The sequence below is a fragment of the Harmonia axyridis genome, chromosome 1, assembly GCF_914767665.1.
Source record: "Harmonia axyridis chromosome 1, icHarAxyr1.1, whole genome shotgun sequence".
In the NCBI taxonomy this organism is placed as follows: domain Eukaryota; kingdom Metazoa; phylum Arthropoda; class Insecta; order Coleoptera; family Coccinellidae; genus Harmonia; species Harmonia axyridis.
In genome coordinates, this window is record NC_059501.1 from 70,225,667 (window position 1) to 70,244,504 (window position 18,838).

The 18,838-nt window shown below is 32.5% G+C and overlaps 3 protein-coding genes across 9 annotated transcripts in view; 1 reads left to right on the top strand and 2 right to left on the bottom strand.

Annotated features, from left to right (window-relative positions):
* Positions 1-18,838, top strand: part of LOC123671009 (1-phosphatidylinositol 4,5-bisphosphate phosphodiesterase epsilon-1-like) — a 317,167-nt gene that overhangs the window by 277,039 nt on the left and 21,290 nt on the right. The window lies entirely within an intron of this gene.
* LOC123671010 (probable cytochrome P450 6a14) lies at positions 1,988-18,379 on the bottom strand. Of its 2 annotated transcripts, none has more exons than XM_045604645.1 (5): positions 18,224-18,379; positions 4,847-5,384; positions 4,207-4,791; positions 3,267-3,518; positions 1,988-2,235 (listed from the first exon to the last, which is right to left on the bottom strand). In XM_045604645.1, exons 2-5 carry the CDS (start codon positions 5,376-5,378, stop codon positions 2,060-2,062), a joined length of 1,545 nt encoding a protein of 514 aa, XP_045460601.1. In that variant the 5' UTR covers positions 5,379-5,384; positions 18,224-18,379; the 3' UTR covers positions 1,988-2,059. The 2 variants fall into 2 exon arrangements, with proteins under 2 accessions (XP_045460601.1, XP_045460600.1); XM_045604644.1 differs by lacking the exon at positions 18,224-18,379 and adding an exon at positions 6,039-6,265.
* Positions 9,605-14,722, bottom strand: LOC123671011 (probable cytochrome P450 6a14). Its single transcript, XM_045604646.1, has 4 exons — positions 14,182-14,722; positions 13,542-14,126; positions 11,369-11,620; positions 9,605-10,153 (listed from the first exon to the last, which is right to left on the bottom strand). The coding sequence occupies exons 1-4, from the start codon at positions 14,711-14,713 to the stop codon at positions 9,978-9,980; spliced, it is 1,545 nt and encodes a 514-aa protein (XP_045460602.1). The 5' UTR covers positions 14,714-14,722; the 3' UTR covers positions 9,605-9,977.

Sequence of the window (18,838 nt, forward strand, 5' to 3'; positions counted from 1 at the left end):
GAGGCAGCAGAAGTCTTGTTTCATATGGTGCATCGGTGCGTTTCATTAGGCAGATTTGCTTCAGGGGGTGAACCTATGGGATCGATATTGAATAGGATAGCGTTTACGATCATTGATGTGATGGTTTTGACGTTTGTATTGTTCTACTGAAGAACAGAGCCGTCGCCAGCCAAACTAATCGGGATCTAGGGTCAGCTCTAGCGTTTCTGCCGCCCCGGCAAAAATACAAGCCAGCACCCTTACAGGTTTGGGGTTTTGTACTAGCAAAGTTTATTGGTTAGACACCCATGTAGATTTGAGGTTTTGTACTAAGCAAAGGTTATTAGTGAATTTGTATTCATAGATTAAGTGTGAAAACTCCTTTTATAAAGAGTGTTTCAGGGAAGAAAAAAATGTATTTTAAGTGAAATTATTTTTTATGGTTTCAAATTTCAATTGAATAGATAATTCAGGAAACGTGGAATGTAATAAATTATAAACAAGCTCATCTAAATTTGATAAAATATTATTTATGAAATTCGTTGAAATTGAAAAAGAATTATTTAATTCTTTCTTCCAGGAATCCAAGTTCCTCGGAAAAAGTTGATAATGCCGCCCTCCAATATTTGTCGTCTCTCTAGAGCGGGCCCTGCAGTTTCAGGTTCTTCTGCTGTGTTGAGACTCTATAAAAAGCTTGAACAATCGTAGGAACCATTATTTTGATATTCTAATGAGCCCACGCCCAACACTACTTGATTTGATGTAAAAAATTAAAAATAATTCAATATAATGGAATATAGTATGAAATAATAGAACTTCTTATATTTATCTAGAAGAATACGTTGGAAATGGTTAAATGAAATCGTTTGCTCGTATATTTTGCGCATTTCATTCTGAGGAATCAACATTCTTTTCAGAGAATCGAAAAAAAAGCCAGAAGCCTCCCCAAGTGGCAATAAAATTCGTTAACGTTTAGCAAAGCGAAGTCCGACAAGCCTGATAAGTGCATTTATTTTTTACGTCAATAAATCGTAAATAGCACTTTCCGGTGATTACGCAACATCTGTATATTTATCAGTATAATGCATTATGCGAATCCTTTGATTTTTTTGATGTTTTGTGATTAAATTTGTCGTTATTTCTTCCTGTTGTTGTTGACCGAATTCAATGCTACTGTGAATTTGAAGTTAATGAGAACGTGGAACAGATAAATCGATCTGTTCGAAAGCGTATAAGTGCTTTAAATATGCATGGATTTCAGCTACACCACATTTTGACAGAGATCTGAAGCTGGAGCCCTATAAAATTCAATTGGTGCATGAAGTGAAACCCCAACATGTCATTCAGAGGTTAGAATTCGTAAATCAGACTATTGAGCACTCACAAGTGTTAACCAACATCTTGTTTTCGGTTGAAACTCATTTTCACCTTGATGGCCAAGTAAATAATCAGAACTGCCGCCACTGAAGTGCAACCAATCCGAAACTAAAGCATCAGAAACCCCTTCATTACCGAAAGGTACCGAATGGGGTGCAATGTCATCACAAGGAATTATCAACCCTTACTTTTTTTATACACTCACTGGCAAAAAAAACTTGGCCACTTAAAATTTTGCTGAAGTTTATTGACCAAAAACTTACGTAATTTTTCATCGATTTCAAGTGTTTCCATACCAAATTGAAGATAAATTCTTTGGTATCAAAACAAACTCCAGAAAAGTTCCACAAAAATGTTGATAGTTTATTTATACAGGGTGAAAAAATTGTAGTTCAATTTCGAGAACTTTGTAGAGCAAACGCTCAGTTTGTTACAAAGGCTTTTTCGCCAACATTCAGTTTTTGTTTCACTATTATGGGATTGTGAGAGTATTCAATGTTATAACAACTCAAATAGAAATTATTATATAAAGCATAACATCAGATCAGGAATTCTACATAGTCAAAACTAAATTTGGCTTTTCCTCATGGTAATTATGTGAGACTCCTTCTCGTAGCAATACTCTGTTAAATAACTTTGTCTTCTTTAATGTTCAATACTATATAATAGTTGATACTTCGATATAATAATCATAATACCGTTACTAACGACTCTCAGATATTTTTTTGAAGTCTAACCATATGTCTCCTTTTGTTGTCATAATGAAGGATGTCCCCTTAAACTGAAGGGGTTCGATCGTTTTCTTATTCACTGAAAATTCGTATTTAGACAAAAGTGCTATCAAACCAACTTTAGTTTGCATCAGTCCAAAACGTAATCCTGAAACAATGAAAAATAAATTACAAAAAAATTGACAATAGGCGTTTGAAAAAATGTATGCAGTCAAGCATTGAAAAGATTATAGTCAAAATAGTATCAAACCACTAAGTACTCACTTGGAAAATGGAAAATTCAAAATACTATATTTTTTACTAAGATGTCTACATGTGTACACTAGTGTGCTCACTAAATTTTGAAAAATCTTAAGACTAAAGTGGCGACTTTTGAAGGGACCAACCTACTTGGATTTTAAAGGTATTGGTCCCTTCTGAAGCGAAGGGTATTTGATCAGTGCATTTTGCCGGTTATGACCTACGGCGCCGAAACCTTAACTCTAACCGTCACATCTGCTAAGAAGCTCAGAGTTGCGCAACGTAAGATGGAAAGATCGATGCTCGGTGTGTCACTTCGTGACCACGTTAAAAATGAGGACTTACGGGTGAGAACGGGAGTCACAGATGTTATTTACCAGATAGCTAGGCTCAAGTGGAACTGGGCTGGGCATGTAGCACGGATGGTGGATGGACGATGGACAAAGAGGCTGCTCGAGTGGAGACCAAGAGCCGACAAAAGAAGCAGGGGAAGACCTCCCACGCGATGGACTGACGACATCAAGAGGATGACCACAGACTGGATGCGGAGTGCTCAGAATAGAGGACAGTGGGCAGAAATGAGGGAGGCTTATATCCAGCAGTGGATGCAAAGGGCTGATTGATGATGATTGATGATGATGATGATGGTCCCTTTTAACTTGATTTCCTCATCGTTTCTAATGACGCTCAAGACGTCTTTCTGTGAATGTCGTTTTGTGTTTAAATCAAAAGTCGATCAACTTTTGACTGAACAAATGAAATTTTTAGAATGATGCTGTTGAATGAACAATTCTTTGTATGCGCCCCCTTGAGGAAAAAGAGAAAAGCGACTCATGCCAAGCAAATTCGACAGAACTATCTTAAACAAAATCTAATCAGTGAATACACATCTAAACACCTTAGTTGTTACAAAATATAATTTCAACAAAATGTATTCACCTATACAAATACGTGGTCCCTCTCCAAAAGGTAGAAAGCTAAACTGATGCCTATTTCTCTTGTTTTCTTCCGTGAATCTTTCTGGATCGAATTTGTCTGGATCTGGATAGTATTCTGGATCGCGATGGATGCCGAACACGGGAATAATGACTTGCATTCCTTTCTCCAAGACCAAATCTGTACCTGGCACTTTGTATTCCTTCGTACATACTCGGTTCAAATTTGGTAGAGGTGGATATTTTCTAAGAGTTTCTGGAAAAATGAGAGCTCTCAACATTAATTTGACCAGAGAGAATTACTTTTCAAAAATAACAGAACAATAATCAATCTCCCATGGTAGCTCGACAAAAAAACTCAGAGTGACATTAATCTAGGTGAAGAGTTAGTTAACTACAGGAAAAGTTGCTGTCATCGGAAGTGAGCATTGATTTTCGTATGGATCACCATTCTTAAGTTTTGAATATTGTGTGTTTCGAGGGCTCTCCAAAGAAATATTTCACTAGTTACCAAATAGTAAAATGACTGTATTTTGTATTGAATGTAGACTAATCATGAAATAAACATTATTACTATTACTATAAGTTAAAGGAATTAAAGAATTACTGTGTGAAGATCTTAGATAGGTTGTCTTCATATGTATATTATTCAATGAATTTCCTTATTTTTGAAAGGTAATTATTATTTATTAATATTCATTAGTCATATCTCAAGTGCTTGCCAAAAACTCAAATATTTAAAGATAAGTGGAAATTTCTTCGTTTTATTTTATCTAATTATTCATCATGTTAACTCTCCTGAAGATCAATCACTTGTGGAAAAAAAAACATCGACAAACAAGTACAGCCTCCTTTTACATGTAGGCCTACCGAACTTTTTTATTCAAGATTTCGGGAATATGAGAGATATATTCAATTCAAGCATTCCTGAATTACTAACTCACCATTAATCACTTGATCCAAATATACCATCTCATGAACATTCTCGTATGTTATTTTACCACCATGTCTGTCCAATGTCTGGATTATTTCCTTCCTCAATTTTTCTTGGATGTCTTTGTTTCTTGCTAATTCGTACAAGCAGAAAGTCATGGTAGTTGAGGAGGTTTCGAAACCAGCCTGGAAGAAAACGAATGCTTGTGCTGCAATCTCGTCCATGGTTATCCTGTTTTCATCCTCATTTATTTTTTCCGCTTCCATCTTCTCATCATCGACTAGTTTTCCTTCGTTTTTGAGCTGAATCAACAGTTGCATGAAGTCTTTACGAATAACGTTATTTTTCTCTCTGTATTCCACTGTGTCCTTCACCAAGTTTATAAAGAAACTGCTTATGTCGCGCGGTATCAATGTTATTTTGAATGCTCTCATTATTTGAGGAACAAAAAGAGATGAAAAATTTTTCATATTTTGTTTTAAATCCGCGTCAAAAAATTCTCTTCCTTTTTGTCTGAAAATACTCTTTGGGTCTTCCAAACTATTACATTCTATACCGAATGCGCAGCTTCCTATGATGTCTGTAGTAAACCTTCCTGGGGACAAAATGAAACATAATTTGATCAATTCGGTTACTATAAAAAAAATTACCTAAAACATCTTTGATATCCACTTCTTTTCCATTCGTTTTGTCCATCAGCTTATGTAATCCTTTGGTACAATCCACAAGAGTTCCGAACATCATCTTCATTTTACCGGATGTGAATGTGGGTGACAACTTATTCCTCAAAATTTTCCACTTTGATCCTGTCAAACTGAACAAATGGGCACTGATTGGGTCATTTTTCTCGTCCATAAAGACGCCTCTGTCTACGAAATGTTGAAAATCTACCTGCATGATGGATTTTATAATGTTCAAATCCATAGCCACATATAGCGGTACAAGTGTAATATAAGCACCGCCATGTTGAACTCCTTTGGATTTTAAGTCACGGTACAATATAAGTACTCGGTCAGCGAAAGAATTCTTCGCAAAAAGGATTTGAAATAAAGTCTTCGTAGAACTTGTATCTGGAACGAGAAGGCCGCGTCTTTTCCAGTAATTCATCTTGTAGTTCACCCACTTGTAGAGGAGGAATACTCCAGTCAATAGAAGTAGATTGAAGGTAGTCAATATTTCCATTTTCAACTGAAATTATAATTTATTGGAAAAATGAGGGCCATAACACAACTGGCGTATTTGAGAAAGGGAGCATGAATGCTATGATATCCCCCTCTTAAAGTTTCAAATAGTGGCTATGTGTTCAACAAACAGTCTGGATATATCTAACCATCTAAACTATAAAAGAAAATCGCATTCTTGAATTTTCTATGGTTCTAGAAAAATTGAAATTTCTATAGTTTTTGGCTTTCTTTTGAAAGGAATACTCCACATATTTTTTCGAATGTGATGTAGAATGAAACATACGTTCCTTTGGAAAGGAACACTCCATATTCAACATCACATTCGAAAAAATATTAATATTGAGAGTATTATTGATCCAGCTCAAAAATTCGATCTTATCATGTGAAAGCTTGAAAATCTAAGAATAAAAATGCTAAACCCATTTCGTAAATTGTGATATGATGTCATAGAGTCAGACTCAGTTTCAGGTTATATTTTAAATACTTCATTCGGATTCCAATACCTTAAACCCGTAGTATATTGTCTATCGTCATTTTTTCAACTTTCGCATCATGAAATCGATATAGCTAGTGATAAATATATCCATTCAAGAAGTTGATCTCAACACGAAGGTGTGAAAATTGAAAAAGATCAAGATGAAATAAATCGAAAACGTACCTCGATTCACTGTTGCTAAAATCACAATAAAACTATTCAAACCTTATCGTGTAAATTTTCAGAAGATATTAGAAATGTTTAATTGTCTATCATATCAAGTTTGGTGTTGCCCCCACTCAATTAATAATAATCAGATAATTTTAAAACTGTATTTAATAGGACGATACAAAGTCAGAAATTGATGATATTTGAGGAGAAAAAGTTCTAATTCACATCATAACTTTCCTGCAATAAAAGTCGTCTTGTTATCAGAGATATATTTCTAAACATAGATACGCACCGAATGCATATCAAAGTTTTCCATGAAAAAAATCTATATATTCTCCAAAGAGAAAGTAAGCAAACAGAAGTTTATTTATTTTTCACTTTAAGTTTGTAATAATTATAACCTGATAAATGTCTTAGTAAAAGTGATTATCCAACATCAATTAATGTGAAATTGATTAATTTCAATTGGAAGGCATCTCAATTGTAGAAGAAGGTTCATTTATCTACGCGTGTAATTGGATAATTTTCACGAATAGCGGTCCAGATTTTACTCAAATGTCTGTAATTTTTCAATTTTTATTTTTATTTTAAAGTCGACTTTATAAAATGGATTTAGTTTATGCACACATTGATTCTGGAACGAAATGTGCCAGTGACTCCAAATTTTCAGATCAGGGTCCAAATGTCTCAGTTGAGTTCTAGTTAATGGCATAATAAAATTTTCATATCCAAAATTTTAGCTTTGTAGATTCTATACAGAATTAAATAATCTTGTTTTCTGATAAGATAACCCATCTTAACCACAGGATGTACCTAGTTAGGTCCGTATCTTGGCATTTCTTCCATCTTTACTGTAAATATTATAACCGAAAAAATCAGTCCGTTCTCCACAAGATATTCTGTGGTTAAGAAGGTTAGATTTAACTCTTCCTAACCTTCTTAATAGAAGGTTAGGTTAATCTTGATATCTTGTAGATTACGGAAGAAATGCGAAGATATAATAAGGGCCGAAAATTTCCTGGGACACATTTAAAAAAAAATCAAAAGCATGCCTTCATTATTTTCGAATGCTCTTCCACAGAACAGATGCATATGTCTCGAAATACTTCCATTTTCTCTTATTATTTTTGATTGCTATTGACAGGGTGATTCACAGCCATAGCCTTTACCTAAGACGTTTATGGAAAACTAATCGTAATTTTGTTCTGAAAATTTTCAAATTGATCTTTCTTCCGAAAATATTTTCAGACCTCCACAACTTCCGGTTACACTGGAGACAGACAAGTACTTTCTCATTTGCATTATTGCAAGAATTTCAGCAATATGTCATAACTTGGTTAAAAATTAAACGGTTCATAGGTTGACAGAATTCTAAGAAAACATGGTTGCGACAAAGACACATTTTTTGAATATTTCTGCGGAAATTTTTTTTTTTTAACTTTTTTCATTTTCGATTCTGCCAATACATAGTGTCATAAGTTTGCGGTGAAGACCAAAAATATATGTTTATGAGAAGATCATCATGAACTTGGATAACTCAAATTCATCAAAACTCATGATTTTCAAACTAGAACACATATTTTTTATTCTTCCAGTCAAGTCTACGTATGAAAAAAGGGGTAACTAATGCAAACTCTATACCTTAAATATACCTAAAAGAGTTTTCGAGGAAGGACTTGAAGGAAAAACCGCAATTTCTAACTGAGTAGAATACTCTGACTTCCGAAAACACAGAAAGAAACTGAAAGTCGATATTTCGATTACTCAACTTGACATTTCATTAATTGTATTTAATTATTCGTGATTGATACTCTTTATTGTTTTATGGATTCTCAACAATCCCAACAATGTCAAATTTAGTTATTGAAACTCCGAATTTTAAATTCTTTCTATGTTTTCCGTTGCTGTAATTGATTGTTTGTTAAAATATTTGAGGAAAATATTTTAGGAGGAAAGATCAATATCCAATTTTTCAGAACAAAATTATGATGAGTTTTCCATAAACGTCTAATAGGTCATCGCGGTGGATCACCCTGCATAACTCACTCATTAAAATGAAATAGGAAATTACTAAAGAAATTATCATTTTTAATTTTTGTATTTACCTGATATAGAGCTCCTAGAAAAATGTAATTCTCAATGCGTGCACAAACTGCCTTTTTCGCACGCAAAAACTTATCTACGAACTGACATCGTTCTTCTGAATTTACGTGCAGAAAATTAACATTTCGCAGCCTTAATATCAAAGTTATATTATACCTTGAACTCGAAGTGAAGAATAAGAGATCACCTTGAACAAGTTCATTCCGCGATGATTCTAAATGTGAGTCCGATTTCGAGCGTATTCAATATTGCGCCATAGGTAGGAAGTTTTTGTCAATTCTTCTTTTCATGTTTTTTTTTCATTCTTCAATCATAATTAATCGGCCAAGACTACCTGAAGGTGTTTGCGTCCTTCATCTAGAGATATTTTAGTTATCGTTATCCGGATTTCTGGATATTTCGATTAGCTCATTAAAAAAGGTTTTTTAGTTACCTTAGTTTGACCTCTATAATATCAAGTTGGTTTTTATTGTATCTATATATTTTTACCCAATTGTTTGTAACCTGATTGGCAAACTGTTGGTTTGTGAAATTCAACAAGGGATTTTTGGTTAAATAGTAAAAGTCGACTAGAGATTTTCTACTATACAGGGTTAGATCTATCAAGAGAGACACTACAGGGTTTTCGAAAACCGTTAGAAATACACGGTGGCTTGAATTAAGGAAAAGTTGCGTTATTTAAGGATTAGTGTGTTGGTGTTAACAGATCCAAAATATTTCCAATGATTCCCGAGATATCTCGAAAAAACTAAAAATCGAGATTTTTTTTTTGTATAACTCATCTGTTTCTGGAGAAAACTTCACGAAATTCGTTTTGTAGCCATTATCCAAAAAAGAGATTCTTATGGTGTCGTCAGATTTTTCTCATTTCCCTTGTTTCAGAGACGCGATAGTCATTTTTTTCTTATGGACGCCATATTGGATCTCCTTGTGAGGTGATGAAGAAAACAATTAGGAATTCAATGTATCACACTCTACAAAAATATCGAGTCTTGCTAGGCAAATTTGAATTTCCATTTATTTTTTGTTTAAGTGGTAGGCTGGTGCCAGAATTGTCAAATAACTTGTTACCTACTCCGTTCAGTTGTTAAGTGGAAACTGGAAGTATCACTTAATTTTTTTGAAAATTTCACATCAATCCTGTTTGGTAAATAACGTCCTATTAATTACATAATCATGCCTATACCAATACTCTACATAGCATACTTAAGAAAAGAGAAGTTGACTATCGCGTCTCTGGAACAAAAGAAAACAGAACAAATCTGACGACACCATTAGAATCTCTATTTTGGATGATGGCTACAAACCGAATTTCGTGAAGTTATCTCCAGAAGCAAATAAGTTATACAGAAAAAAATTAAATCTCGATTATAGTGATAAATATAAAAATGCTATGATCTTAATTAATTAATATTTCATCTCAAGGATTCACTTTCTATATTTTCCTCTTTTCAATAGTTATTCCTATGAAACAATAATTATAATAAAAATATGTTTATTGCAATATAACAGAAAATCTTCATAGAAAAAAAATCAACAAATTCACTACTTATCTAAAAAAAATAATTAAACATTGCAATTGGTCCCACAACAGTATAACTGTTATTACCATAGTACCAAAAACTATTAGAAAATTGTTAAGAAAATTAACAAAATTTCATTCACGTTTCATGGACTAAGCACTCCTCGAGGAGTATGAATTCAAGATGGAATATCAAATGCCTGACAGTATAGCTACTCAAGATCATCATCCATTTTCAACCAAAAGCAGACTTCGATAATGCACTTGAATATGTAGTCTATACATAAATGAATAGTCTATATTTGAATGACTATAATTCATCATCATCAATTTCCTTCTGGGATTTTTTTGAAATCCAGCCATATTTCTCCCTCAGCTGCTGTAACAATACTTGATGCCTTGAACTGAATAGGTTCGACTGTTTTCTTGTTAACTGAGAATTCATATTTAGATAAAAGTGCTATTAGACCAACTTTGGATTGCAGGACTCCGAAACGTAATGCTGAAATGAGAAAAGTTTATTTAGAAAATACGTGCATCAATGATTGGAAAAAATTAGAAAACGGTATCAGAAAGGTGAACGAATCAAGAAACCTATTTCTGCTTTCTGATCTGATCTGATTATTTTGAAAAAAGAGATTGGGGATCTTAGAAGATTTTTCTCTGAGTCTTATGGTTGAATAAAAAAAATTTAAAACATAGTATTCAAACATATTTAATCAACATTAAGAACAAACATACAAATATTGCGTAGAAGTGATAGATAAGTAAGGATGAAAAATTATTAAAATTTCATGGTTCTCATTGAATTGACTTTTTCAAATGAAATTTTAGTTAGTGCACTGTGAATATGAACCATAGGTCATTTCATATACAACCAATTAATGTCATTCATACAAGAAAAGTCCTCACTCTTGAAAAGATGAATTTAAACAATAGAAGGGACGTATGGAACATAGTGTGTGATATAATCTAATAATTTTTTTATTAATTTCAATGAATACGAGTACATGACTGCAGACAGAAATGCACTTGTTGAACGGTTTATTTCATGTTTTTGTTGAAATTAATAAAAAAAGGTTGATAACAAGGTCATTATACCACACAATATATTCCATCCGTCTCATCTGTTTAAATTCAGAATCTCAAGGGTGATGACTGTTTTCTTGTTTGAATGACATTAATTGGATTTATATGGAATGACCTATGTAATACATATCCACAGTACTACCTCAGAATTCCGTTTAAAAATGTCAATTCAATTTGGGAACCATGCAATTTTAATCATTTTTCGTCCTGACGTATCTGGCTGCTTCTTCGGAATATGTTAATGTTTGTTCTTAATGTTAATGATGATTAAGTATGTTTGAATACTATGTTTTATGGTGCTAGAATAATTTCTTATACACTATTGTATTGTTTGCAATGTTTATGCCATAGCTGATATTTATACATGCATAAATGTCTTGAGAAAACATGGGATCGAAACGTCGATATTTCAAAAAAATTTGCACTGTCCTCAAGCCACAATATTACTCCAATTCAATCTAAGGACACGAAGAAGACAATTATGATTGCTGGTCTTGTATCACACATCAAAACAGAAAGAAAAAATAGAACTTACTGATCAAGCTACCTTACGAAACAAAATTCATAATACTATGAATTATTTTGTAGCGGCTAAGATATATGAGTAATTTCAATAGAAGGTACTCACCTATGCAGATACGTGGTCCTTCTCCGAAGGGTATAAAGCTAAAATGATGCCTACTTTTCTTGTTTTCTTCCGTGAATCTATCTGGATCGAATTTGTCTGGATCTGGATAGTATTCTGGATCACGATGTATGCCTACCACTGGTATCATGACCTGCATTCCTTTCTCCAATATCACATCTGTACCTGGTATTTTGTATTCCTTTGTACATATTCTGTTCAAATTAGGTAGTGGTGGATATTTTCTGAGAGTTTCTAGGAAAAAAGAAGAAAGCACTGACGTGAAGTTAAGAACTTTTGAGCGTTTGTTCATGTGTCAATTGCACTCTTGGAGTCCACATATCTGTATATAGGTATATCGGGTGTCCCAAGGTGAGTGGCCTATTAGATTATTATGGAAACTATTGATGGTAAAAATTTCAAATTTTGTGGATAGATATTTGGCCATGTAAGGTACATTTTTAAAATAATTTCACATTTCCAATGTTGCCGGATGTACGACAATTTGGCAACAACTTCGTTATTTTAAATGGGACATCCGGTATTTCTATTTTTTTTTATGATACTCCATAAAATATTAAATCTATTCACTCTTACTTTTCCATCCCTATCTTTAACGGTTTTTGAGTTATTAATTATATTTCGAAATTTTAGATCGAATTGGCGTATTACGAAAATGACTCTAGTTCGCTCAATATTTGAGATTTAAGTCAGAAATTTTGCAAATCGTTAGATATTGATCTAATCTGTGTCACTGCTTTTGAATTATGGTTGTCAATAATACAGGACGGACCAAAAACAATCATCATTCACCAAGTTACAAAATTGTAAAAAAGTCTATTTTTTCAAATTAGACACCTAGTATATTTTTCAATTTTTGGAATCAGTACAACACACTCTACAATTTTTCTATTCCCGTCCCTATACCTATCTCAACTGGATTCCGAGTTATATGCGTTATATGTGTATTTCTTTCTTGAGCCATTATTTATAGAAAAACCTCGAAACAAAACACCTGTTAGGCAATAATTGTTTATTTTGACATTTATGGATTGAACTGATTCATTGATATATCGATCTATGAACGACATAGAGAAAATAACAATACAAAAGAAATTAACGCTTATTGAATCAATGTGAAATCTAATAAACGCATATAACTCGGAATCCAGTTGAGATAGGTATAGGGACGTGAATAGAAAAATTGTAGAGTGTGTTGTACTGATTCCAAAAATTTAAAAAGATACTAGGTGTCTAATTTGAAAAAATAGACTTTTTTACAATTTTGTAACTTGGTAAATGATGATTGTTTTTGGTCCGTCCTGTATTATTGACAACCATAATTCAAAAGCAGTGACACAGATCAGATCAATATCTAACGACTTGCAAAATTTCTGACTCAAATCTCAAATATTGAGCGAACTAGAGTCATTTTCGTAATACGCCAATTCGATCTAAAATTTCGAAAAATAATTAATAACTCAAAAACCGTTAAAGATAGGGATGGAAAAGTAAGAGTGAATAGATTTAATATTTTATGGAGTATCATAAAAAAAATAGAAATACCGGATGTCCCATTTAAAATAACAAAGTTGTTGCCAAATTGTCGTACATCCGGCAACACTGGAAATGTGAAATTATTTTAAAAATGTACCTTACATGGCCAAATATCTATCCACAAAATTTGAAATCTTTACCATCAATAGTTTCCATAATAATCTAATAGGCCACTCACCTTGGGACACCCGATATATGCAGCCTCCAAGTGTGCAGTTGGCTCTTCATTGAACGAATGCCTGAATTCACGTCAGAGCTTTCCTAATTGTTTTTGGCTTAGTACTTCCTTTATTGCAGTAGAATATTCTATTCCGTATAAGAAAAATAATATAACAAACAACAATATGAAAAAATTAGGAAAGGTCTGACGTAAGGTCAGGCATTTTTGTATACTTGATATAAATTTTTTCGATATCGCCATTTTTCTAATTTTCGTTTATAATTCGAAAACAAGAAAAATTGTACAAAAATGACTATTACTCTTGTTTGTTTCTGAGAAAAAACCAGAGTGGGTTATCATATTTTGTCCATCTCCTCTGATTTAAAATTTAAAGTGCTGAAACATCGGAATCTGCCCACCTTGTACAAAAATTTTATTGGAATAAGGTAACTCACTCACCATTGATTACTTGATCCAGATATGTCATCTCATGAACATTTTCGTATGTTATTTTACCACCATGTCTGTCCAATGTCTGGATTATTTCCGTCCTCAATTTTTTTTGGATCTCTTTGTTTCTTGCTAATTCGTACAAGCAGAAAGTCATGGTAGTTGAAGATGTTTCGAAACCAGCTTGGAAGAAAACAAAAGCTTGTGCTGTGATCTCGTTCATAGTTATCCTGTTTTCATCTTCATTAATTTTTTCCGCTTCCATCTTCTCATCATCGACTAGTTTTCCTTCATTTTTGAGCTGGATCAACAGTTGCATGAAGTCTTTTCGTTTAACGTTATTTTTCTCTCTGTATTCCACTGTGTCCTTCACCAAGTTCATGAAAAAACTGCTTATGTCACGAGGTATAAACGCTATATTGAAAGTTTTCATAAATTGGGGAAAAGAAAAGGCCATGAAAAATTTAGCATTCCGTATCAGATCCGCTTCAAAGAATTCTTTTCCTTTTTGTCTGAAAATACTCTTCGGATCTTCCAAACTATTACATTCTATGCCGAATGCACAGCTTCCTATGATGTCTGTAGTGAACCTTCCTGAGAACAAAATGAAACATAATTTGATCAATTCGGTTACGATGAAAAAACTTGCCTAAAACATCTTTGATATCCACTTCTTTTCCATTCGTTTTGTCCATCAGCTTATGTAATCCTTTTGTACAATCCACTACCGTTTCGAACATCATCTTCATTTTACCAGATGTAAACGTTGGTGTCAACTTATACCTCAAATTCTTCCACTTTTTTCCTGTCAAACTGAACAAATGGGCACTGAGAGGATCGTTTTTCTCGTCCATGTAAACACCCCTATCTACGAAATGCTGAAAATCGACCTGAAGAATGGATTTCACCAAGTCCAAGTTGATAGGCATATAAAACGGCTTGAGTAAGATGTAAAAGCCGCCATGTTCAATTCCTTTGGACTTGAAGTCGGTATACAATTCGAGCCCTCGGTCAGCGAAAGAATTTCTAGCGAAAATTATGTTTAATAGATTTTCCAGGGGACTTATATCTGAGACTTGAAGGCCTCGACTTTTCCAGTAATTCAGCTTATTGTTCACCCACTTGTAGATAAGGAATACTCCAGTCAATACAAGTAGGTTAAAGGTATTCAATATTTCCATTTTTCAACTGAAATGAAGAATAAGGTAAGCAGAGATTTCCTTGAACACCGAAAAAGTCAGAAGCAAAATCATAAAAATCGTTCGATTAATTGCCAATAATGCAAATAATATTTTGAAGAAGAGTTCAAAACATTGAATAAATAACTCCTGAATCAAATTCAAGAACATGATATTTATTATTTTCAAGAATACTCACCTTCAAAAAGCAATAATAAAGGAAGAAATAACATTTTGAATATGATAGAGTGTGTTTCCAAATTAATGGGGTGAATCTTTTTCAAAAATTTAAGGGGCTATTTCATGTAATCAAAAGCTCTTAGGCCTTTCCTCAAAAAATCACACGCTTCCGAGAATGGGAGAAAAAAGAAGCTTGGTTTACAACGTTTACATAAAAGACTCCCTTTAATTTCCGGCAAAGGATTCAACTTCTGAAAACTTTCGCCGTTATTCAGAAACGGGCTATATATAAATGCTGAAAATTTTTGTTTGCTTCTTCAATTTATAAGAAAAAACATTTCATTACATATTCAGTTTTATGCCATCATAATAGATAATCACTATCATCATCACCATAGATAATAATCCGTTCATCTTAGCAGCTCTTTAACGTCATAAACCGTTTCACAGCATCATTTCCTCCTAGTGAAAATTATGTAATTTACATCACTAATTGGTTGTTGAAATACTTTAAAATGTATTATTTTCGATACGAAGATATGCTAATTATAAAAAAAAATATCGAGAGAATATTAAATGGAATTAAATGCAAACATCAAAGTTCAATGATACATCGGCAACCTGTTCAACATACCCAGATTCATGAACGCTTCAAGCAATAAGAAGTTTTTGGTTGGTACAAAATCTTATTAAAATAGTGAATAGAATAAATATACTCTATTTTCTGAGTGGAATGATGCTTTGGTCTATTGAAATTCACAATCTTAATCTTGTGATACAAAATTGTTAAATCCAATCGACCAAAGCATGATTTCACTCGGAAAAAACTCTTAGATCAACAAAAACTGAGCAGGTTGTGATCTACGTCAGAATTATCTATACCGTACAATTGTAATTTGTCGAATCAATTCCAGAATCATTATTTATACTCATTGTTCCAGAAAATATTGAACAAACGATACACTTGAGATTTTAGTTTGAATTATATAAAGTGAACTCAAATCTAACACAGAAATAATTTTTTTATTACATCCCACTCCATAATCAACATTTTGTGAAATACTAATAAAAAGAAACGTTTGCCTCTTAATAACTACGAGTATTCGACACTCTCACTACCTATATGCTTCATATATGAATATCAATAATATGCTGCATATCCCTAGATAGTATTTCGGTAAATTTTTAAAGTTGAAAAAAAATTTTTTTCAGATATATCACCGTGTATATCGGGTGTCCCAAGGTGAGTGGCCTATTAGATTATTATGGAAACTATTGATGGTAAAGATTTCAAATTTTGTGGATAGATATTTGGCCATGTAAGGTACATTTTTAAAATAATTTCACATTTCCAGTGTTGCCGGATGTACGACAATTTGGCAACAACTTTGTTATTTTGAATAGGACATCCGGTATTTCTATTTTTTTTATGATACTCCATAAAATATTGAATCTATTCACTCTTACTTGTCCATCCCTATCTTCAACGGTTTTTGAGTTATTAATTATTTTTCGGAATTTTTGATCAAATTGGCGTATTACGAAAATGACTCTAGTTCGTTCAATATTTGAGATTTAAGTCAGAAATTTTGCAAGTCGTTAGATATTGATCTGATCTGTGTCACTGCTCATGAATTATGGTTATCAATAATACAGGACGGACCAAAAGAAATCATCATTTGCCAAGTTACAAAATTGTAAAAAAGTCTATTTTTTCAAATTAGACACCTAGTATATTTTTCAATTTTTGGAATCAGTACAACACACTCTACAATTTTTCTATTCACGTCCCTATACCTATCTCAACTGGATTCCGAGTTATATGCGTTATATGTGTATATCTTTCTTGAGCCATTATTTATAGAAAAACCTCGGAACAAAACACCTGTTAGGCAATTATTGTTTATTTTGACATTCATGGATTGAACTGATTCATTGATATATCGATCTATGAATCACATAGAGAACATAACAATACAAAAGATATTAACACTTATTGAATCAATGTGAAATTTAATAAACGCATATAACTCGGAATCCAGTTGAGATAGGTATAGGGACGTGAATAGAAAAATTGTAGAGTGTGTTGTACTGATTCCAAAAATTGAAAAATATACTAGGTGTCTAATTTGAAAAAATAGACTTTTTCACAATTTTGTAACTTGGCAAATGAGGATTTTTTTTGGTCCGTCCTGTATTATTGACAACCATAATTCAAGAGCAGTGACACAGATCAGATCAATATCTAACGACTTGCAAAATTTCTGACTTAAATCTCAAATATTGAACGAACTAGAGTCATTTTCGTAATACGCCAATTTGATCAAAAATTCCGAAAAATAATTAATAACTCAAAAACCGTTGAAGATAGGGATGGAAAAGTGAGAGTGAATAGATTTAATATTTTATGAAGTATCATAAAAAAAATAGAAATACCGGATGTCCTATTCAAAATAACAAAGTTGTTGCCAAATTGTGGTACATCCGGCAACACTGGAAATGTGAAATTATTTTAAAAATGTACCTTACATGGCCAAATATCTATCCACAGAATTTGAAATTTTTACCATCAATAGTTTCCATAATAATCTAATAGGCCACTCACCTTGGGACACCCGATATATTAAGTATGTAATCGTACTCTGTTCATCCTGAACAATAATTCAATAAATATAAAAGGGATTCCCATGGAAAATTATTTCATATGTTTTTATCTTCCAAAATGCGTAATGATAAAAAAATATTTTGATGGTTATCTAAGTAGAGTTTTTATGTAATAGATAATCCCAAATTCTGGCTATTTTTATTGTTATGTTTGAATATTTCTGTAAAAATATTATCACATATAAAATCAATCAATGTCATTTAAATGATCACTAAATCAATATTTTCTTCATGAAATATTAGCAAAAATTGTGGAATAAGTAATATAAAAATGTATGTGCTTTCTCAATTGTCTATAGCATAATAAGGAAAATAATCAATAAGAACCAATCCGCAAAATATATAATACAGAAAGAGAAGATATTATATTCTACCTAATAATTAAGTACCGAGTTTTAAAATTTTGAATATTCAATTCGGATGTTAGTTTGAATAATCCCGGGTTCAAACCCATTATCAGATTTTTTAGAGGGCTAAGATATTATACTGTGAGAATGTGAGATTGATAGGAAATAAATTCATATCATATTTAAATTTTTTATTCCTGATGAAATGACCACTTTAAGTGTTATAGATTCAACCAAGAAGGTAATGAATAATTTTTTTTAATTATTCTCCAAAAGTTGTGAGAAACTTTGTGGAAATAATCATTCCAAAGCATCAACGTACCTCTAATCACAGTTGATAATAAAATATAACATCACTATTATTCAAGCATTAAGATATTATCACTTTATATTATCAGTTAGTTATATTGCAATGCGAATACACCGTTCCTCAGGAGTTTTATAGTGCCCCCACCTGATAAATAATTGCCTAACCAAAAAGGAACACTCTCGCGATCTGATATTCCTTCTCATACATAATTTGTATCATATAGTATGCACGCTTAAAATTTGGGATATTTAAAAGTCAAATAATATTAGATATAAGTGTATATTATTAAAATGTCATCGTTTTCAAGAAACGCAAGTCATCTTGTTTACAACAGATATACATGGTGAGCCACGGTCGATGGTACTTTGGACTTTTACGGAGAACAGAAGAACACTGCTCTATCGATCTAAAATATTTTTTGCGCTGTGGTGTAATAAAATACGTACCCTTATCAAACAGGGTTATACAAAATCGCAGTATTCAACGAGACAATATAAAATTAAAAAAGTATGTTATTTCAAATGGAATTACCTGCACATCATAAGATGTATTGAAAAAAAATAGAAATTTTTTTTCTAACGATATATGGAGTTCCTATACCTGAATTGTATGGTTTTTTTAAAAGCA